Source organism: Phalacrocorax carbo, chromosome 1 (genome assembly GCF_963921805.1).
Source record: "Phalacrocorax carbo chromosome 1, bPhaCar2.1, whole genome shotgun sequence".
Taxonomy (NCBI): Eukaryota; Metazoa; Chordata; class Aves; order Suliformes; family Phalacrocoracidae; genus Phalacrocorax; species Phalacrocorax carbo.
In genome coordinates, this window is record NC_087513.1 from 124350774 (window position 1) to 124374457 (window position 23684).

The 23684-nt window shown below is 42.1% G+C and overlaps 1 protein-coding gene across 1 annotated transcript in view; it reads right to left on the minus strand.

The window, feature by feature from the left end:
• Positions 1-2541: 2541 nt before the first annotated feature.
• Positions 2542-23684, minus strand: part of OTC (ornithine transcarbamylase) — a 31872-nt gene continuing 10729 nt past the window's right edge. Inside the window, exons 4-10 of the mRNA XM_064473342.1 lie at positions 21659-21746; positions 15510-15663; positions 7959-8081; positions 7222-7275; positions 6961-7110; positions 5776-5913; positions 2542-3750 (exon numbers count right to left, since the gene is read on the minus strand). Coding sequence (XP_064329412.1) covers positions 3691-3750; positions 5776-5913; positions 6961-7110; positions 7222-7275; positions 7959-8081; positions 15510-15663; positions 21659-21746 — 767 coding nt within the window. The 3' untranslated portion in view covers positions 2542-3690. The remainder of the gene's footprint in view (positions 3751-5775; positions 5914-6960; positions 7111-7221; positions 7276-7958; positions 8082-15509; positions 15664-21658; positions 21747-23684) is intronic.

Here is a 23684-nt window from a genome sequence, read left to right on the forward strand (position 1 = left end):
CTACAAAGAAGATGGAGACTTGTTTTTTACAAGGCGTCACATGGAGAGGACAAGGGGGAATGGACACAAGTTGCTCTTGGGGAGATTCCGATTGGACACGAGAGGGAAATTTTTCACAGTGAGGACAGTCACGCATTGGAATAATCTCGCCAGGGAAGTGGTTGACTCGGCCATGTTGGACACCTTCAAGAGTCGTCCGGACAGGGTGCTGGGCCATCTTGTTTAGTCTCTGCTCTTCCTAGAAAGCTTGGACTAGATGATCCCTGAGGTCCCTTCCAACCTGGGATTCTGTGATTCTGTGAGTACTGCATTCCTAACTCTAGGTGTAGCAACCCTCTAAAGGGCCATGAAGATAGTGAGGGAGTGGTAGGGTGCCAAAGCACTAGACCTAGGGTCATTTGAGATGCCGTAGGATGTCCTTGCTGGCCACCAGTTTCTGCTCTAAGTGCCCCATCAGTCCTGCATCACATCTGCCAGGCCTATGCAGATGTCTCCAAGACCCTCATCTGTCTAAAATGACACTAGAGGAGTAATCTCTGGGCCCTTGATCCTACCCCGGGGTCTCAGCTGGGATCAGACTTACCCTGGTTGTATCAAAGCCAGATCTAGTACTAGCTTTGAAGCTGCGGCTGGGCTTTGGACAACAAAGTCAGCACTCATATATCCCCTTGGGACACAGCACAGCTGCAGTGCCTGTCTGTGTGTGGGGTCTGGGTGTGGCTGTGCATATGGTGGCACACAACCTGCCCCACGGTGAGGGGGAACCGGGCAGGGGGCTCAGTCCTCCCTTCATGCCCCTGAGCCTGTGACGGATGAGGCTGGCAGCTGCCCCCACTGGTGCGGGGCCCTGGAGAGGGACCAGAACACAGCACTGCAAATGCGCAAAGGTGAGATATCGGACCAGGGGGTTATTAAATGAGTCAGATGTGAGTAAGACTTGACACACCCAAACTGGCCCAGGACCATTCTCTAGGTCAGACAGAAGAGCAGGGCTTTTGGGGAAGGAAGTTCTAGGTTATCAGGACCCAGGCCTGAGCCTCTCTGTAAAAGGATGGAGAAAACAATACCCTATCCTTCAAGTGCACTCAGCAATGAAAACAGCACTTCTACTGATTAAAGCATAATAAATGTAATGAAAAACACTGTAAGCTATTAGTGACTGCTACCTGTTATGCATTTGTTTTAAGCCCTTTGAATGTTGATAACTATTTTTTTCCTCTAGAAAATCTTTCTACATTATTGCTGTTTCCTTTACTCACCGCATTTGCAGTCATCACTTGTAAATTCAAGTAATGAATTCATGAGGAGTCTGGATGGCATAATAATTCTATCTTGCACACTACCACAGCTACCACCTGGCAACCCCAGGATGCTTAACCTGCGTAAGTGGATTAAGCCTCACTGTGCTGTTCTGCTGCTTGGGGAGGCAGTGAAAGTCCCTTCAGGCAGAACAGGAAGCCTTCAGGGTACCATATTTCTGGGTCCCCGGGGCAGAAATGTACATGCCTATTTGGTACCAACCCAACGCCTCTAGGAAGTGTCAGATCTGCTCTGCATGCACCGTGCAGACAGCCTGCACATGTTCAGTAAATCTGCCCACCGGGATGTGTCTGCCTCCCAGCACACACGACATGTACTGGAACTGAATGCAGAAACACGCAGTACGTTCAATGCTTCTGCACAACGGTCAGTCGCGCAGCACATGTGCACTAAGTCTGCCCCGTACTTCTAAAAAGCATCAGAATAGCTGATGGTGTGAGCAGTTTGTGCAAGACAGAGGAAAGACTATCATCCATCGCTGTATACATTCACAGAGGAATAGAACCATATGAAATTATCCCCCTGGAAATGTCGGATCCCATCGCTCACATGCTACGCAGCAGATCTATGCATGTGTTTTAAAAATGTCAGGGGGATTCAGATGTCTGGCATCCTGCTCAGATTCCTAAGTATAAAAAGAGTCTGTGATAACCTAGATGCACGTTAGCTCTAGTCAGAACACAGAGAAGCGATGGGTAGCAGATAATTGTTAATCTGTTCACTGTGAAACATTTAACAAAACAGCTTCGTTATTATAGATCTGCCTGACTTCACTGACAGTATATTAAGCAACACAATAAAACTGGTATTAACGTGTTTTTATGAAAGGACTAGCAAAATGAGTCATCTTACTCTCAGATAGCACTAAAATCAGGTTAGTAAGGATACCTACAATTCTCAGCACTGGAACACCTCCCTGGCTCCAAGAGGACCAATCATACTTCTAAGTGTCTTGCTGAACTGGGACTTAGTTCACTAAGCAGGACCTAAACCAACCAGAAATATACTGCATTCCATGCATTTTTCCCCACATACTGAATTCGGAAATAAAACATTGATTTCTAGCGCATAACCTATTCCTTCATCACTGACGCAGCTAGATCTCTGAAGTGTCACTGAATTATTGAAACCCTTGTAATGTTGTAATGGAAAACGCTAATTTTAAAAAGAGACACACAAACGCCTGCAAAAACAATGAATCAATCATAAAAGGGTAGATAAACAAATGTATTTTTATTTTCATTTCAGTGATCCGTGTGGCCCAGCAGTGAACTCCAATTTTGGAAGGAATTAAATAATGTTTTGTAGCTGGTCAGAAAATGGAAACCCATTTGCAGAATTTTTAAAAACTCACAGACGTTGTTCCAGTATTACAGCAGGAAAAAAAAAAAAACAAACCCACAACATATTCTTGAAACGAATTAGAAACAAGAAAGAAGGTGTTTATTAATAGTACTCAAAGCTTTACCCGACATATTAAATTCACACATCCCGCCACCTATAAAAACTACAAATGTCATGAATCTGTTTACTACTGAGAAGGATTAGCTGAAACGTACATCATGCTACAGCACCGGACAAAACTCAGCAAATTCTTTCCACAAAGGAAGCGTATACAATTTCATCATATGGTGCCCCTCATGTTTGCTAAGAAAATAAGAACTTGGTTCTTTAGCCAAAATTCTGTTTAGGGAGTGAAGGTCTAGGGGAGATGGACAAAGAATGAACTGGTTCCTTCCAGCCGTCTCTCTCTGCCCCATCCAGCTCTGTGGAAGCTGCTCTATTCCAATTCCGCAGCAATATCCCCCGTGCCAGCCCACAGGAACGCCATGGGGAAAGATAATGCTCCCAAGGTCTCTATACTTTTGGTGTCAAACAGGAGCAGGATTTGGAGGTTGGCCGGAGAACAGAAAGAGGAGCCAGGGTCCCAGGAACTAAGTGCAGGCAACCAAGGCAAACAGTAAAGCACTGCTTCTCTGCGCACGCTCCCCGAGACCGGCAATTAAATGGACAGGTTTAGAGAGAAGGTTTTGTCTGTCTGTACAAGTTCCAACACAGCTGTCTGTAGGCTATGCTATGCCTAAGATGCTGGTGAGCCAGCCATTAAAGTGTGGCCTTGGAACATTCTCTGTGACGCTGATCACTAGAAGGGAAAGCCAGCTTGGAGCATATTGATGAAAAGCAGCTTTCGCAATGGTGTTTATTGTCTTGAACATTTTCACAATGTAATCCAATGTTATACAGCTAACTATACAGTTTTATTAAAGAATCATTCATTGCCTTGATACTTTCTGAAGAAGATATACATATTTGCAGACCAGAATATTCTGCCGATGAGGAATATTTTTTTTCTTGGCAGGAATCCAAGCTTCAGAATGTAGGCTTTTGTAGCCGTGGTGAGTAATCTGTCAGCAGGGAAACCATGACAGCCTAGAGGAGGAAGAAAAGAAAAAAATCCAATCACATTGGAAACAGATACTCCATAAAAATAAATAAGGAGGAAATATTTTCCAGCTCTAAAGTCTTGGGCTGAAAATTATTGCCCTGACAAAAACTGCTCACTTAGATTTATTTGCTAGAATTTCTGATGATGAATCAGGAAAGAGCTGAAAATCAGTTAGGGTGCTCTGTCCTGTAGCTGATAGGTTTTCTTAGTGCGGACAAAATATATTAATGGACGGCCTAGGAGAAATTCAGACAAAGCATGTTTAGACCAAATGCTGAGGCCTTTTTGCTGTGTTATGTTGTATCCTCAGCTGCTGCGAGGAGATGTCGTAGGTACCCAAACGGCACCTGGGCTTGCTTGTGGATGTCAGCAAAACTTCCATTAGCATCAGCGAGAGGCATACTTGAATAAGGACTTGGAAATTATCCCAGTTTAGCTGTACTTTCTGTGGTAAAACATGGAAAATCCTCACTGAGGTTAATAGTGTGTCACCTACCCCTCCTGCCCTCCCCTAGTATTTGACACACACTCCAACAAAACCTTAGGTATGGCCGTGAAATGAGAGTAACGGGGAAGTCAGCTAAATAAAACGTGGTGCTGCAGCAGCTCTGCCGTCCTCCCCACACCTGTGCACATAACAAGCCCCGTGCTTGCTTGGTTTTGCCCAGGCTTGCACTGTTGCGATTTCACAGCAGTGCCTGGCTGCAAATTGTTATTTTGGCCCAGAACTGGATTCACAAGGGCTCTCCAGGGGTCGTGGTCGTGTTGCCTGTCCTTCCTTTCCCTTCAGCACCGCCCAGTGTGACAGGGAGTCCCAGGCACACAGCGGGGACTGAACGCAGAGCTGTGCAGCCCCCGCTGCCACCCATGCCATTGCTGCACTCAGCCCTCTTCGGAACTACAGCTGAGCAAATAATTTATTTTTCAGTTTGCTGTCTGAGCTGAAGGTGGTAGAAAATTATATATAAACAAGACCCATATATTCATTGTTTTTACAGCTTGATAAAATACAAATATGACATTTTTCTTAACCAAACAAAATGTGTAGCTTGAATCCAAAGTAAAGGGTTTATTTTCTTTTTTTAAAAAAATAATATTTGGGGCAATTAGTAGCATTGCAAAATTAAAATAAAAAATATGAGCACTTTTCAGAATTTTAAGACCAAAACTATGAATTTAACACAAATTTGTTAATAATTTTAACTGTGTCCAAAATCTGAGGTTTTGATAAATACAATACTCAAGCATTTGTTCACTCGGAGCATATCTAGACTTTGCCTGAGAGCTATGCCAATGCCATTTTTTGGATTTTTTTCCACCTCTGAAAGTTTTCACTAGCTTTTGTCAACATGATGGTTCTAAGGCCCACAATAAATAACAGGCTACTGAGATCTGGCAGTAATTTTCTGAAATTCTAGGAATGCCGAGAGGGGAGTCATGGTTTATGTTAAACGCCAAGTGTCCTCTCACGGTTCCCATGGATCAGACAGTATTACCCACACCATAACTTTTCAGGGTCCTTCAAAGCTTTGCTCTTGCAGCGCTTTCTCAGGGGAAGTTCCCATTGGTGTCAGTGGCAGTTTTTCTTGAGAGAAAACTGCAGATTCTCTAGCTTTAAGTGTTTGGGAAACTGTAGCTTCTAAAACCAGTCCCTGGGACCTCAGCATTTAACAGGTTTTAAAATTGAGCAGTTAAGTTAATCGTTAGAGTAAACCCAGTGATTTAAATACCAAAAAATTACAGTTTATACTGTAGATTTCACTTAGTGATAAAAAACTGGGTCAAGCAACGGCAGATTATCATCAAAACAGGTCACATTTGTGTCCAGAAGTATTCATGCTACATATATAAGATGCCTGCAGTCAAAATTGCGATGTGTTGTGGGGTGCATTTGAAACATATATTAATATTTACTATTTATTAAGGAACTAAGCTGAATCCAAGCCTGGAGCGTAAGGCAGAATAGAAGCTGATCCTAACCCCTAACTACTGTTATCTTCCTTTTTTACCATAATTGTCCATTTTCTGTTTTCAGCCTCCTGGAAAACCAACGATCGTGGAGAATAAAATACTTCGTCATCAACTTCTTCAGGTTTTCTTGGTAAACAATGTAAAAAAGTCCAGTTGGAAGCAGCAGATTTTGCAGTCTGTAGATTAAAAAAGCGTATAAAAATAAAGAAATACGTGAGGGTATTAATAAAACCTGTAACCAGTAAAAAGGTTAACAAATTTTATATTAGCTCCCGCTCTAGCTCCTTTGATGATGAACTCAGAAGAATTCCATTGACTTCAAAAGAATTCCTCATCTGTGAATAAGATGGGAATATCCCCATTTAAGTCAGTAAGAATTCAGTGCTGACTTCACAAAAGTCAAATTTTTACTCCTATTTCTCTGGCGTTAGTAGGGGAGTGAAAACGCCAGTGACCTAGTGGATCAATAAACTACAATCTTTATTTGAATGCCATGCAGTAATATAATACTATTGATAACTGCAACAAGAACTTACTAAACTATGATTTAAAAGGCTACAATTTTTTTGTTTTCATATTGTCACTCATAAGATATTGATCCAATACCAATGACAAATGAATTAAAGCATCTTAGGCCAGTTCAGGATCATACCCATCAATAGTATTTTGTGAACTTATGTTAAAGTACAGTCAGTTAAACCAGTAATTTTATCAGCAAGGAAAATGCCCTTTTTATCTTGGACGATAAATAGTTTATGACTTCACGCTTTGTCTGACTTTCTGCTGATAAGTATTTCAGCCAGATGATTTTAAAGACATATGTTTAATGCTTCATTCATTTACAGATATACAAAAAATTGCCCCAAATGCTTGCCAGGCATTTAAGAATTAATCTTGAAATAAAAATATAAGGGATCATTTCTGGTAGCAAAGAGGCAATGCAAAGTTAGAAATGGTTTTTAGGTCATAAAAAGTAAAGCGTTAGCTCTCCTGCACATGTTCTGGAGTTAGATCTCATTGGGAAGCTCTGAAAGAGGCCAAGCCATGTGAATGGTATAAGATAAATTTCATTATCTTTGTAAGTTTTTCAAGCTGGACAGAGATTTGCACCTGGTTGTTCCATGGCCCCACTCCAAAAAATACCAAACCCATGCTTCGCTGATGTTGATTCTTATAAAAGCAAATGTAAAAGCATCAACAAAACACTAAATCTCAATTTTTACCTGCATTGTAATCTGATAACCTTGAAATGCCTTTAGTCTTTCTTTCTTCTCCTCTTCTTGTCCCATACTTATCCAAGTATCTGTAACTAAGACATTGGCACCGTCTGCAGCTTCCAAAGGATCTGTTGTGAGAAGTAACTTGGTACCGTACTAATGTGAATAAAATAAGGAAGATCAGGATGACAAGGAACCTCAACTTTGTTTATAATGAAAAGAAATTCTATTCAAACTACTCTACTAGGCTATTTCTTAGGCTCCTACCTCTTTGGAGTACTGTTCAGTTATTTTAGTTATTCTGAGGTCTGGTTCAAAGCCCTGCCAAAAGAGATGATAGGTAACATATCATGGAACATATATAAGATCCTTACTGATTATTAACACTGGTTAGAAAAATACTGATTGAACCATTTGCCAGGGGAAGAAGAATGTCTTGCAGAACTGTAAAACTTGAGGAAATAATGTTGATTTTGTTGAAAGTTTATTTTGGAGATGAACTGGTGGAAAGTGTTCTGGTAAGGTAAGGAAAATGCATTCCAGCAGTTACAGAATGAAATGCCTACACATCATTTAATTTTTTGTTCTAAACTGATTCTTTGTTTTGTATTTTATATTGTATTACAATGCAGCATTCTAAAAAGCTGCATCACCAATCTGAACCAACCAAGATGCAACACTTCCATCAATCTGAAACAACCTTTAAATTTTTGGTGGGGGAGAGGACATTGGATGACTTTGTAACACTTTCTCGAATGAAATTGTCGTTCTCATTGATTTATGCAGCCATGAATTCCCCTCAGCCCTTCTGAAGCTGGACTCAGTAGAATTACTTGTGCTTTGCCTCAAAAGAACTGAACTGGGATTCTGAACCTTGGTTCTGAAAGCTGGCACTCCGGATACACGCAAGCACCACTAGCCGAGGCCCTTGGGAAGTATCCAAGTGGCTGAGATAAGAATGGGCAAAGTTTGCCTTCCCTACCCCACGCACATGGCTTTCTTACCTTGGGAGTCGCAATACGCAGGTGCATTCCCAGCTTTGCAGCACTCATCATGATGGAGTGGAGGACGTTGTTTCCGTCCCCGATCCAGGTGATAGTGAGCCCGTTCAGCCCGCCATAGTGCTCCTGCCAAACAAATCAGGCAGCCCTGGGGTTATGTTCCAGGCGAGCAGAGCAAGGTGATCCCCTAGGTAGGAGGGACCGATCAGGCAGGTCTGGTACAAAGCAGGCTGGCTACCTCAAATGCTAGCTGCATGGAACCATACCTTTAATTGAACTTACTGCAGCTACAAGATGGTCAGGGAGGGAAAGCCCCCCATGTCTTACATAAAGACCCAAGTGCTGCAGCTTTCTCCAGTGAAGGATACATTGACACGTATGCCATATGGTGAGGCCCAGGCTGAGATACACAGCACCAGACACACAGTAACTTTAGCACCAAAGCTGTGCAGCCATGGCTTGGTGCTCATAGATATCAGTGAATGGTAGAAATTCTTAATTTAGAGGCAGTCCTAACGCCTAGGATAGCGCTCCCAGCTTTGCCCAAAAATTGTGAAAATATCCCTATTCAGGTTTGCCATGGCTTGGTTGTCTCTACACGATGTTCCCTGTGGCCATGGCAGTGGCCATGCTCTTAGAGCACATTTTGGCCATCACAACTGTACAGCACAGTGAAGACCAATACTCTGAAAGCAGCTGTTCCACTCATGGCCTATAGGGTTTGCTCTCCATTGTATATAGCCAAAGGGTGCACTGATTTTTTGTAAAGTGTGGATTACTCTAACGGGAAACAGCAGACTGTAGCTTTGCCTGATGGCACTTACAGCCTGTACATGTGCAGCTACGCTGGCCTTCAGCCATCCACAGATAAGGCCTAAGGAGGAACAAGGGTAACAGGAGTGTCATATTTCCAGAGCAGGACAATATGAGGCCCTTAAGCAAGCCTTGTTTTAAATATGCATGTTTATAGGTACTTTGGTTGATACCAGAAAGTTTGTGAAGACGTAACCAAATACTTCTATATGCCTGCTCTGTACAACTCCACCTCATGACTCGAAAGACTAAAGACATGATGGAGAGCCTTTTATTCTTAGTTCAAAACCGGGCCATGCTACAATTGTGTTGTAGTAGCTGGAAGCCAGACAGTGTTTCAACACTTTGTGTGACATGGCTCAATGCTTGTCATAGAGGATAAGCACCCACATTGTAGAGCTGCACTAACTGGCAACCTTGCAGGCAGTCGCAACAAAGATGCCAAAAGACTGAACAGGAAAAGGGCTGGGACTAACCCCTCCTCTCCTGGCAGCAGCTTCTCCTAAACAAATAGTTGTGAAGTTATTCCAGAACAAAGTTACTGGCACTTCTGCCAGTGACCACAATTCTGAGTCAAAAATAGTAGCACTTGAAATATTGAATGACATTAATGCCGTTGAAATCTAAACCTCATAGAGTCCTAGGCTGCCTACAGTTTACGGGCTAAAACTCTTGCTTGTTCAGTTGAAGTTTGTTAACAGCAAGCTCACTGGCACAGGTTTGATGCAAGGGCATTTACAGGAGGGCCAGTCAGGACTTTGCTGACATGGAAGTTATTTCGGTATAACAGCTCTGCAGGTCTCTAGGATCTTTCAAAGTCCTTCCACATCTCCTAGCAATGGTGCTCCTAGGACAAGGCCAAACTAAAGCATTTATTTAAGGGGTTGTTTCCAGCTAGGACTTAGTGATAGCTGAGACATGAACCCAAAGCCAGGAGCAAATGAGACAGCTCTTAGATCTTTTGATCTCACTGGTTAAAAATAGACATTGCAGCCTGTAATGCTCAAAGCGCTGACTAGTGAGTCACAAATATACTTCTATGTTAAATAACTTCCACCTTATTACCAGCTGCTACTCTGCATTAAAAGAAGCACAGTGCATACTAAATACTTTTCTCTGTTTTCCCAAGCTACTAGCTGTTATAGATAAAATACGAAGTACTGGAGAGGTCTGTATAATGACCCTCAATATGTGCTGCAAATTGCAAAACCACATCTGCAGTGACTACTGTATAGAGTGGACATAGCTGAGCTAGTCTTAATGAAGATGTTTAGCTAATGGAAGACGTCATAGACAAGGCAGAATCAAGCTGTGTGTGCTAGTGGAGCCTATTTTATATCCTGTGCTAAGCTTTATGCTGCCACTGGTACACTACTGCTGTAACTCAAGTCTCTTCATCTAAAGCCAGCTCACTAGGACTGTGACTGTACTGCTTATACACATACATCCTCAGCTTCCAAGAAAGCTGAAATGATTGTATTGGTCAGAACCAGAAATCTTTGAGGCAATAGGAAAGCTACTGTACACGAGATACATTTTTTTCCTGTTTTATAGTATACGTTTATACAACTGCACAGAGAAAATCCTGCTAAAGGTGTTTTGCCACAATGGTAACACTCTAGGTTGAACCAGAACCTTTACAATACACACTTATCACCTGAGTCTTTGAAGACATTTTTTCCCCTTATAGCACTCCCCAGTTTTTCCAAAACCTGTTATAGTGATGTAGGCTTTTTACCTGATTGGGTGATCTGCAGTGTCTCTTCACATTTGGAACCTGACTTCAAAATATGTATACTCCTAGTAAAGCCATACAAAACCCAACATATTTAGAAAGTCTAGGGCCCTTCTCCCTTGTGAATGCCTCTTTGCAGACTAGTGATTGCTGCTGTAGTGCCACAAAACTTGGCTTTGCTATTCTCATGAAAAAAACCCTGCTAAATAATTAATGTCAATTTTACAGTCAATTTTCTCAACTTCGTGCTGGTTTTACAATATTTCATTCTGTTCTTATCCATGGTTGCAGTGTATCAGTGTATCAAACCTTGGGAAAAAATAAGCATGCCAGTGATTTAGCACTGTTGTATGTTTAGAGGAGACTGGTTTAACTAATTAGGGACATTTGTGTCTGCCTCTGCCTGGACTTGTTTCCAGCTAGGCTGAAACTCTGACACCATTATAGATTACTTCTGAAATGTTTGACCACAACAGTCATAACAGCCTTCAATGAAAACAAGCTTTTGCATAATGAATCAATAACCTGTCAAAATTTAAAAAGGAAAGCAGGGGACCAGTCAAAGCTTTAGCCCTTTGGGAGACACTGTGATCCAGTAAATGAGAAACTGGGCAACCTCAGATTTACAGGCTCTCAAACTGAGCTGAAGGCAGATGCTGGGCCGGTTATCTTTCTTACTCCCCCATTGGTTTTTGTTATGGTTATTGAAGCAGTATATTCTAGAGGATCAGTCCAGATCTTAGTTGGGATTTTAGAGGAGAAACCATATGAGGAATGGCTAAAGTAACTTGGTTTGTTCTGCCTGGAGAAGAGGAGACTGAGGGGAGACCTCATTGCGGTCTGAAGCTTCCTCACAAGGGGAGGAGGAGGGGCAGGCACTGATCTCTTCTCTCTGGTGACTGATGACAGGACCCGAGGGAATGGCAGGAAGATGCCAGGGGAGGGTTAGGTTGCATATTAGGAAAAAGTTCTTCACCAGAGGGTGGTGGAGCACTGGAACAGGCTCCCCAGGGAGGCAGTCATGGCACCAAGCCTGACAATATTCAAGAAGCATTTGGACAACACCCTCAGAGATGTGGTGTGAATTTGGGGTCGTCCTTGACCTGTGCAGGGACAGGAGCAGGACTCGATGATCCGTGTGGGTCCCTTCCAACTCAGGACTTTCTATGATTCTACGAATTGTTAGAATAGTGATGATGATGATGACAATAGTGATGGTGATGAATTTGAAGACTATAATAATTTCAGCTCTTTGGGTCACACATCGAGGAGAAGTTGAGAATATACGGCAGCCCTCTTCAAGCTGGGCAACACTGTTATTTGTTATGCTATTTAAAAAGGAATCACTGATGTATTTCTTATGCCAACCAATTATTTCTGAAAAAGAACTTTCCCTTCAGACCAGTGACATAAAAAGCTAGTGGCATATGGATCCACTCTAATTACCAGTCTGGCCATCCTGCAGTCAGCTACAAGTTAGCTGATTTGGCCAGTGACACTAATATCAGTCGAATCAATGTCAATACCCAGTTCGTCTCCGGAATACAAATTGTGTGATGCTGCCCTCCAGCCAAGCTTTGCAGAGCAGAAGTTGTGAGCCACAGCTTCTACCCGGGAGACTGAGAGGCACCGGGTGGACTCAGCAAGTGGCTGCTATGTGCCTTCAGCACAGACAGAGAAGTAAAGTGGCTCTGCCTGTCCACAGTACTAGCACACAAACTCATGGGCTTTAAAGGTCAAATCCCCAAACCCTCAAAATCAGGTTGCATAATGTTTACAACCATTTCTAGAGGGTTATAACTCAGGAGAAAACTCAGCTCAACCCAACTTTTAAGAAAGAGTGTAGCATGTATGCTAAGAAAAACATCCCTCTTGGCATAATAGAGGGCATTAATCCTGACCATAGTATTAAAGGGCAGAGCCAGCTTGGACGTCAAACATGTGAGGGGTTCCAGGTTGCTCAGGCACTGGGCAAGAGGATGTTGAACCTGAAGAATCTCACCCCGGTATTCATGAGAGGAGCATACTCTGTGACCTGACAAGGACACCCTGAATACAGAATGAGAACTGACAGCCCTGAAAATAAACCAGCCACATTGTCTGGGGAATGCAACAGGCTATACTGAAATAACCACACTAAAATGCACCTGTGAAAAGTGAATTAGAAGCCACAGGCAAGAAGACACTCTGACAAAACACACCAGGAAATAAGGCAGTTTCAGACTGAAGAGAAAGTGCTCGGAGAGGAGTCAAGAAGGCACATGACAAAATTAATAGGATTTAGAAAATGGGAGAATAAAAATGTGTTAAGCATGAATAGGGCCAGAGTGCATGTAGTCCTCTACTGGCAAATGCAGCAGGAGAAAAAAGACGACTAAAAAAAAAAGTACATTTTGGCTATGGACTGACAGCAAGGAAGAGCAGATCCAGGCATGAAAATATTTACAGAGATAAGGAAGAGACATTTTTAAAGAGAAATACGCTGCACAAAATCTGTAATTACATTTAACTATAACGCTAGCAGTCTGTGCCACTATTGTAGTTTGCATGTATGTACAAATCAAATAAATTGCCTTTGCATTGCAGGAAAGCAGTCCAAATCTTATATATAAACTTTCAAGTAGTTTAAAGAATCAGTGGTACTATTCAACATCCCTATATTAATCTTCCTGCAAGCAGTACGTGGATAATATCTTTTTACCCTTCCAAAAATCCCACAAGAAGTTTGATTGTGGTCAGTAACAGCTAGACCCTGTGGCTTACACTTCTTCAAGTGTTAATCCTACTTCCGTGACCTGGTAAAGTTCATTATATGATTAAAATGCTGTTTTATCACATGCTACTGGCTTTAAGGCTTGTCTTCGCCACCTCAGCATACAGTGCAGAGAGGAAAAAAGGCAGCAGAGGGGCAGGTCAGAAAGGGAAAGAGCAGGCAATGCCAACGCCCCCAGCGCGCTGCTGAGAGCCCCCCGCTGCCTGCCCTTCCCTCCTCGGCCAGAAAGCAAGAACGGAAAGTGGGTCAGAAACCAGTGGTGCAGCATGCACTTGGCAGAGTGGGGTAGCCACCCAGCTGCCCTCTAAAGACCTCCTGACAAACTCTGGGCTAAGGAACCTGCTGGAAAGACTCAGGGAGAGAAGGGCACAGTTGGAGGAAACTGCTCTGCTGATCAGGCTGACTGGGAAGGTGCTGCAGATTTTAAAAAGCTTCCATGGCTGTGCGAAAGCTGAGCCATTCCTTGAGATCTCTCTAAGTGCCCACTTTGTCATGGTACCCCTCCACATCAAATGTTCCTTTTGTTTGAGCACCAGCTGTTATGGTCCTGCTTCCTCATCATGTAAAATGGGCAGGGCCACTCTTTCCAAAGACGTCCTCCTCACTGCTTGATGCAACAAGGACATCCATCTGATGTTGCTGCTGCCCTAGGTATTCACACCAAGGAAAAGCCCAGCCTTGGGCTCACGTTCACGTGGAGCTTCTACCATGGCTGCCCTATACAAGGACACAATGGAGGAGGAGCAGAGGATGATCAACAGGGCATGTACTCATTCTGCTGATCTCCACAGGTTTCTTCCTAAGGTCAGTGGAGAAAGAGATGCATCTCTAGAGGGTGAGTACAGGGCAACAGCACTCTGAACGTTGGTGCTGTAGTCAGAGGCCTGGATAAAACCAGGCTTAGGGGCAGAGATATCAATAGTTGTGTAGACTATGAGTAACAGATTATTTCTGAAGCTTGTTATTCACAAGTGACAAAATGCTCATAACTAAGGCATTTGCAAGACAGAACCCCCCACAAAACACAACCATAAGATTTACCTGGTTTACATTGCAGACAGTGTTTAAATGAAATAATGACATTTAATGATTGATGACGTTCTCATTACAGCTTGCTGTCTTACGTAATTTGAACAGTTCATTGAGGCTGGCTCAATGTCATCTCATAAATGTACCTTATCCTGAGGTATGTGAAGTGTTTTTGTCTCAAGTTCACCAATTTTTGCTGGTCTCTTCACTTTTAGTGTTGAAAATTTTACAAAAAATACTAATCGAAGTAAGAAAAAACTGATTTTCGCTAAACATGAGTCTTTTACTATTCAAAGTTTAAGGTATGAATAATTTAATATTACTGTCACTAGATCTTTTCCACATACTGAATGTCTCATAGCCAAGTCTTCGACAGCTCAGAAACACAGCTGAATGAATCAAGAAATTATTCTGTCCTCCCTTTTTCAAGCAGTGTGATTTTTATTCATTCAGAAAGTAAACAAGGTCAGAGGAGTTCATCATACTTGTCAAACAGCACTGCAGTATAATAATCTTTTTTATAAGCCAGTTCCTCAATTGATTGTAAAACAGCATAGTACTTCTGCTCACGGATGAACATCTGGTATTCTATGTATAAAATGTTATCCTGCTGTCAAATCAACTATTTCATTAGATTAAACTACAAAATATTATCTTTTTTAACTATTCTTGGATGTGAGCAAAGTTTAAAGAGGTTTAAGCGCCTGAACACTAGGCGTTTGCAATGGTAGCATTAACTGCCTTTTCAAAATAAATTTGTTCAACCAATTTCCTAATATATGAATACTGATTCCTTTTAAACAGTTCACAGGTTGGGGCAGAATCAAGAGTGAACTACTGAGTTTTTTAAGTCAGTGGAAGAACTCCCACTGGCTTTGGTTGAGCCAACATCCCACCTTGATCTTAATATGTAAAGCCCCCTGCACATCTTTTGAATTGCAGCCTAATTCCAATGATGTACTTGTACAATGAAGTACAATGCTTAACCTCAGTCCCACTACAGCTGATAGGAATAGGTAATTGTTTTAAATTAAACAGGTCCTTAATTATATTGCTGGATGAAGATCTCTTTAAATAACAAGTGTCATGTAATTACCACTTAGAAAAATCTAGGAATAAATGGTTTTGAACCTTCCCCAAATACTTACCAAGACTTGGCAAAAAAAAAAAAATAATTGTTATTAAGCAGGGATTATATTGCTACCTGAAGAGTTAGGTAATCAGCTAAAATCTGGAGAGGATGATATAAATCAGACAATCCGTTGATTATTGGGATCGTGGCTTCTTTTGTCATTAGGTCCAGATCGTTATGCTTATATACTCGAGCCAAGATTGCATTTGTCATGCTGGACAGCACCCTAGAGGATGGCAGAAGATACCCAAGTCAAACATAATAAATATATCCCTGTTGCACTCATCAGCGTGCAACACATAAATATTAATGAGAAGTGGCAATAAATCAAAAATTTTCAGCTATCTGAATAATTTACCATGCCTGCATAGCACCCTTAAATGCAGACATTTAACAAGCTGCTAATAAGTAAGCAGTTTTGCTTATTAACAAACTGTCGTAAGTAAATGAAAACAGCTGCTGTATTTTATAGATTTTTTTCTTTTTAGCATTTGATTGTAGCTACCAAGGTAACATCAATAAATGTTAAGGTATCTGAACTAAGATAAGAGATTGCGTGACACTAACATTTGAAGAATTTAATAACTTCAGAAGAGATAAGGCGCAAGATTTCTTGAGTCTTTTAGCAAAGAACAAATGTAGCATTGACGGAACAGTAGTGTCTCTGTATGGTAGCCTGACCTTTGTGCGGATCAGGAATACAGACTTATCTTACATTACCCCAATACTTTACTGATCATAATGAACACAGAAAGAGGAGGCCAACAACAACAGCCTGTTCTTTCTCCTACCTACACACCTGCATATTGATACCCGTGATATCAGTGTTAAAGTAATGCCCAAATTTGAAACTCAGTATATGGATAGGGGCATGCAGCACTGTAGCACTGTGGCCTTAGCCTCATTTGCCAAAGTGTGAAAGGCTCGGAGATTAGCATAGTGGATTAGCATAGTATGCTCAGCATGCTCTGAATTCTTTAGATAAATTAAACATGGATTGGAGCTCTGCATTTCTCTGCATTTCTGTGTTTTAATCAGGCCCTGAAGCATGACTTTGAAGTAGCATTTTGTGTGGTTTCATGTTATCTCTAATAGGACCTTAAAACAAAACAAGGAACTGAATAGGAGAGTATGAAAAACCCTTGCAGCATCTATCTTCCTGAATAGCCATGAAGAATTCTGGTATCTCCTCTTGTGGAAATATGGCTATTAATGCCATGGCCTTTACACAGACAAATCTCCTGATGAAGCTACTGAAAAGTATTTTCTACTGACACCAGACATTCTTCACACAAACAAAACTCATAAAATGTTACAAGATTCCCTGTAGAGTGCTCTCTGAAGAAAAGACTGCCAATAGCAGCTACAGGTTAAAAGGAGGAACTGAACAGTGTATTTACTGATTGCAAGGTATTGGCACAGTTGCTGTTTGTGCCATTATTTCTTGTTAGCTCACAAGTTTGTTTCTCTGTGTGTGCATTTATTCTAGCTTGAAGCACGTGACTGTGGAAAACCTGCTCTGTTCTGAACTAGTTGTCAGGGTTTTGTTATCCATCTAACAGGTGTCCACCCTAAACAAGACATAGCCAGTCCCACCAGTCACAGAAAAGAGGCAATCACACTGGGAAATTGCCCATTTCTCTTAGAATGTTTTGGGGTTTTTTTTAGGATGTCAGGACAGCTGATTCTGACCTGCCATGACTGATAAAGAAATTCAAGATGGTTCCTTTATGCCATTAGAGGAAATTCAGTCATAACCAATTACAAAGTAGTGAAAACAACTGGATTGTCTTCCTTAATCTGTTGAAAGTAGATACTAGAATTATTACACACTTCCCAGCGAGACATCAGACAGTCCTTCTGCCAGCATTTCTAGATGTCATATCTTATAGTAGGAAACCCAGGTGGAAACTGGGTTTATTCTTTGTGAAATCAAAACCAAACTGAACTCAGAGAAAAAAAAAAATAGACCTCCTCTGTGGAGATTAAGTCTCCTGTAATCAAATCAATTTAAAGGAAACCATGTAAGGCTGGGGCTGCCTAGGAAAAAAGAGCTGGCTAGACAAGTCTTTAGTAAAGATGAAGTTTTAGAAGGTGAGGGGGAATAAGCACAAGCTCATCAAATGACTTTTCATTTAAGGTTCCTATGTTATCACCAACTACAAGGTCTTTTTCTCTTTTCATTTTTTTTGCAAGATTGTGGGCCTATAAACTTCAAAATCCCAGAGCCTGGAAATATATGAGTGTATTGGAATGCTGTATATCTCTCTCTTCAGAATAACTCTTATTTCTACAGAGAAAAGCTGGAAATTTTTACTCAAGTGTATCCTTTGAGGAACCCAAAGTGAAACACAAAAAGAACTATGCCTTTTTGGTGTGGCTGGCTGATCTCTGAATTTGCAAATGAGGCATTTGTATGTATTTTGGGTAGAATATTGCTATCCAAGGTAGCTTTGTTTTTGTTTTGAAAGTAGGCATCCATTCAAAAAGTTTCAATTTCTGACAAGGCTACTTCATTCTTGTTCAGAGTCTTACAGGGGCATATGATGGACGTGTGCTCTCAGTAAGCAGAGAGAAATAAACCTGTTCCCCACAGATGCAGAGATCAACATCCCCTAATGATGCCAGTGGAGTGGTAAAATCATCCTATGAGCTCTTCAGTGCTGCCACTGAACCTTATGGCCACTGAGCTACAGCGGTGCACAATGGAACTGCTCTATAGTGGAACATACAGATACAGTACTTATATTCCATTTCACGTAATATACCGGACATGCTAAACAGCACTGAAAGGCTTAGAGCTACTTAATAGGTGGTAACTTTTTGCTACTGTGTCAGCGTAAATCTAAATGTCTTGTGAAGCACGGAAGAACTGTATTATGAGCAGGTAATAAGTCACTAAAAATGTGTTCACAGCAGAAGTGCTTTCAACCTTTACCTGCTGCAATTCTAATAAAAATGGGGGACTTTCACAGATCTGTGACACTTTTGCTTTAAGTCTCAATCACAAGTACTTCTAAGGCCTTCAGAACCCCAGACACATGGCTGTAAATACTTGAAATACCCTCTGGGTCTACTACAAGAATTCTTTTTTTATTATTCTTACATTAACTGAATGAGGTTGGCCTGTTATCCTTCTTTCACAAGAAATGCCAAGGAATTAACACTCAGGTTGTTCTTTTGGGTAAACTCAGCCTTCATTATGCAAAGTCAATAATAATTCTGTTAACAAGAGCAGGAGTGAAGCAGAGCATGTGGGACTCTGTAAGGACTTGGGAAAGCCCTCACTCCACTGTAGCAGGTGAGTGCTCTGACTCAGCAAAGGTGCAAAACTCCCAAGCCAGGGTCATAAAAGGGGACTTGATCTGGAAGAGCAAGTAGTGACAAAGAAAAGAGGGCTGAAGGCTTGCATGGCAAGTGGGTATTGTGAAAGCTTTCTCCACAGAATGGGGACTCCTCCAGAATGGCTAGATTTTCTTGCTTCTACTTGTGCCATATTTCTTGTAGCTTACCGTCTGTCTTTTTCCCCTTTGCTTGTACAAACAAAGGTCATTCAAGAGCCTGTGAACCGAAGATGTAATGGTCCTTTATTACCCCATTTGTGAAGAAGAAGAAATGAAAACTGGCCTATACAAAGCATTCCCTTTGTGTATCAGAACGCATCTTTATTTGCTGAAGGGTTGGCATCTGGATGGCAGAGAGCATCCATATGACAGCCCTGCACATCTGGTGGAATGGTGCTTCAAGAGGTTATTGCAGGGGAGTGCTGCATTGCATAAGGGCCCTGACCGCATCCTTGCCCTTCTTGGGGGTTTGGCTGCTGGGGCTCGGAGCCAACCTTGCAGCAGTGCAGCTGAGTGCTACCCCTCATCACTCTGATGTCAGGGGGGTGAGGAGACAGCACTTTAAGGAGCCCCCATCAGGGCCAACCCCCATCTCTTGGGAGTCACATCTCTTGCTGCTTTGTAACCATGCCCATGCTGATCCTGACCTGGACCCCCACCTGCAGGCTGACATCTCAGCCTGGCCTTGGCGCACTCCCATGCCCACAGAGGTGCCCAATGCCTGTGGCTGCCCCCAGCTGCCTCCTGGCTGCCCTGCTCCCTGGCTGGGGGCAGTGGGACAGGTGCTGGCTGAAGAGGCCCTGCCCTGCCCGACCGAGGGGGAGCCCCTGGCACCTGAGCCTCCCTAGTCCCCAGGATGCCACCAGCCCAGATAGCACCCTGACACACTGCTCTGAAGAGTCTCACCATTTGTCCTTCCCTTCCCATTCACAAGTGCCACAGTGCACTCTCACATAGGCCCTGCTAAATCAACCCTTCCTTTGGCTTCACCTGCCACCTTTGGTGGTGGCACTGCAATACTTCCACATTAATTTGTCTTGAAGTCTGAAGTCATACCTTCCCAAATGGGACACCTCTGCACTTTTTCATTCATTCTCCACTGCTCTCATGTGTCACATCACTTCTCAATTTCAGTTCCTTTAAGCTGATATAAATAGCTGATCTTTCATTTTATATATATATATATATATATATAACTAGCAGGTCTTTCCAGCCTGGTCTGCTGGTACCCCTGCTCACCATGTTAGGTTTTGCCTCTTCAGTCCCAGTCACTCAGCACCACTTTCCCATCTCCATCCTACTGCACTTTCTGTCGGCATCCTCTCCTCCTCCCCTTTCTCTGCCAAAGGGCTCTCTGCTTACAATCGCCCAGTGAGAATGGAAGAAAAGACAAGACACTTAGAGAATAATAATACTTATTTACATCATTGTGGGGGATTTACCTTTGATATGGTTCCATTCACCTTTAATATGACATAGTAAGCTACATATGTTTGACTTGAAAAATCCTCCGTCTCTCAAGCCAAGAGTTGTAGCAAGGATGCATGTGCTCTGAAGCATTTAAATGGCACACTTTGATGAAGCTATAGCTATCCTGCTTAAACTGGGACTATGTCCCATGATGTATGAAGAATTTCTTTTGAGGGGATGTATTTGAATCCCATGGCAGTGTATGTGTTCTGCTGAATTGGCTATACTGGCCACTGGACACTCAGACTTGACCTTTAAGTCTCAGATTAATCTGCTCCATTTGTAGGCCCACATTTTGATTTTTGGATTTTTGAATCTTTTAAACTTGTAGTTACTAAAACAAGGCAGTGGGACACATGTTTGTTGAAACACCTGAACACTATCATTGCAGCTTACTGATACTGTCAGAGTTATGTCTCTAGCAGGGAGTGAGAGCTAAGACTTCCAAGCATCAAGAGACTGAAATTTTGACTTTCTACCACCAACACTCATATGTCTTCCACTTCAGTAGTTAAAGGAAAGAAAGGAAAACTTAAAATGTTCAAATGTTTGGTCTTTTTCTTACGTTTTCCTTGGATTTCATCACCGAGAGAACAGCAACATAATTCTCAAACAATCTATCCCACTGACTGTGAAAACTAGTATACAGCAGAGGTAATGGAACCTCAGCTGGCTGACTGCATATTTTGAATTGACATTGGAGGGAATCCACTGGAAAAAAAACTTGAGCTCAGTTCTTCCCTGCTATGGCAATGGGGGCTAGCTACCCATCCCTGCATGCATGTGGGACTGCGCATGATTAAGTTCTTCCAAGGGTGCCAGTAAAAGAAGAATGCCAGAGCCTAGCCTCCACAGCAGTCCTGACAGTGGGTACAGCTGCGGAGGAGGGTACATGAAATCAGAAACTGGCTGCGAAGTGTTGGTCAAGGCTGGTGCTGCTGAAATAGGGGGATCCAAGTCACCTTCAGTGCCACCCTGTCACTGAAAGTAGGCTTTGCTTTTTTATTTTTTTTTTTATTTGCTGTACTTCTAGCACCATTAGGAGCAATAGAACCAGAAGGTTCTAGTCTTGCTTGAATATATGTGCTGTCATCAGTGGAGCTATACTACTGAGGTTCATAAAATGTTTCCGTTTGTGTGACTGTCACTCTCATTAACATTCTAGCAGCCAAATTTGATACGATTATTTCTTGTTGTGAGACATTTTGGAGAGCTGGAGTGGACAGAATGATGGTGTACTGAACTACAGAGTCTGTGAGCTAATCTGTAAATATATAAGAAACCTGGAGTGCCGTCTGATATTTTTCCAGAAAGAAAATATTAGCTTCCAAAATTCTGTGAGACAGGTTTCAGCCTGATCAGCTACCAAATACATGGAAATGATCAATCAAGTGACATTTTACCAACCTTGCTGTATCTGTGAGACTCTCATTAGTGCCCAGATGTATGTCTTGTGTTGTAAGGAAGGAAGGATGTCCTCCAAGGAGAGCAAATCCTACAGCAAGGGCAAATAAAAAAGAAATTAAACACCAGCACCTCATATTTACAGCCAAGATTAAAAATCTCCTTCATGTAAAAGATATTTACAGCAATAAAAGTAAAAATCAGCAGGACATCCAAATGTTTCAAACACTTAAAGTCTGACACACAACACACAAATAAATATATTTTGGAATAAAATAACTCTAATGTGATGCTTTGCTGAAATCTTTAGGCATGAGTTCTGATCTGTGCTCATAGGAACAGTCATTCAAGCTGCAAGGCTACATATTGCCGAAAGCATCACTGTGGCTCCCTGTTAAGAGCTAGGTAATCCGTTCAACATGCTGAAGTTCTGCTTCAAGGGACTTAGCATCCTAGAAGAGCCATCTGAGTCACTAGGTGTAATTCCACATCCTGGCAAGAAGCTTCAAGTATATTCACTCAGATACAAAGCCCTAAGTCTACTCATATGCTATAACAAATTTGAGCTTGGTCACAAATGACCAAGTGCCTTAAAATTATAGTGTGACAGAGAGAAAAGGAAAGATCTTGGCCGCTGCCAGCATCCCTCCACCCTGCAATAGTTAGGAATTTACAAGGTGAGCCGAGGAACTGGTTAGGTCTGAATAATGAGATCCATTCCTGAACAGGAAACCATGGAAAGACCTGAGCATCATTTAAGAGTATAAAATACTTCGGGGAACTTGAAAAGGTGTCTGGATGGTACTTTGGATAAAGACAAATTACATGCTAAGGGCAACTCTCAGGTTCTGTCCTACCTTATTTCCGTTGTACCACCACTAGAAAGCTACCACAGGCAACCAGCTGACGCAGAGAGGGAGAAAAACAGCTTGTTTTCACCAATGCTTGAGTCTCCCTGCCTTTGCCTGGTTTAAGCCTAATGCCTCCCTTCACTGAATCTCAGTGGAAAGTCCATCGTGGCCACATATTGGAAGGATGGAGCCCAAGGGGGGCTGGTTTTTGAACTGTCACAAATGGTTTAGCATAAGCCTCGCACAGGACACAGGGTCCTACAACTGGGGACATACAAAGTACAGGATATGAACTGGGCTGTAGGTAGCCCTGTAAGGCATTTTCTGTGCCCTGGGGACGATTTTCCGTGTAAGAACAACTCCCTTCTAGTAAAGAAATTGTCAGGGAGATCTTGCCCTGTTACTAATATCCATGACAGAGGACATTTCCAGAGAGTCTGTGTCCATCTTATTTTTATTGTCAGGAAAAGAAAGGGTGCATACAGCACAGAAGAGCAGAGACCCAACTTCTCTACCAAACTGTGATCTCTTGGAGGTGCTAACAAATTCCGTGCTGTTAAAAAAAAAAAAAAAAAAAAGGAAAAAAATGTTAAAAGCTGCTCGGGCTATTATAGCCATTAGATGGCACTGCAGACATCACCAGGGCTGCAGCTTCAACAAGATGTTTTGATGTTTGTACAGGCCTGACAAAGATTAAAAAATTAATCCCACAGCTGCTCTTCAAATAAGGATTAAACCAGGACTTAACACTGAAACCTTTCACAGATGAAAACCAAGCAACTAGGTTCAGGCAGCAGGCCTGGGCCCCACAACTGGTCCCCTAACACAGAGTAGCCCTTATTAACTTCAATCCCACGTGGGTGAGGTCTCCCACTTTGCATCAGCTCAGTCAGTCTCTAGACTTTAAAACGCAATAGATAAAAATAATACCAGCAAATCATTGACTTTTGACTGCCTCAATTTCCTTAAAAGTCAGATTAAAAATAATGAAGCTCCAGACTCCACCTGAAAGGCAAATCTCTGCTCTGTCCAGCCAGCGTATACTCATTTTAATGAATGGGCCTGATTTTACTTACCTTTGTCATCATTAAGGATTGCTCCGAATCTCAACAAGATTAGTCAGACACAGCAAACCTTTAAGAATGAAGCATCACTTATTCTACTATTACTTTTTGATG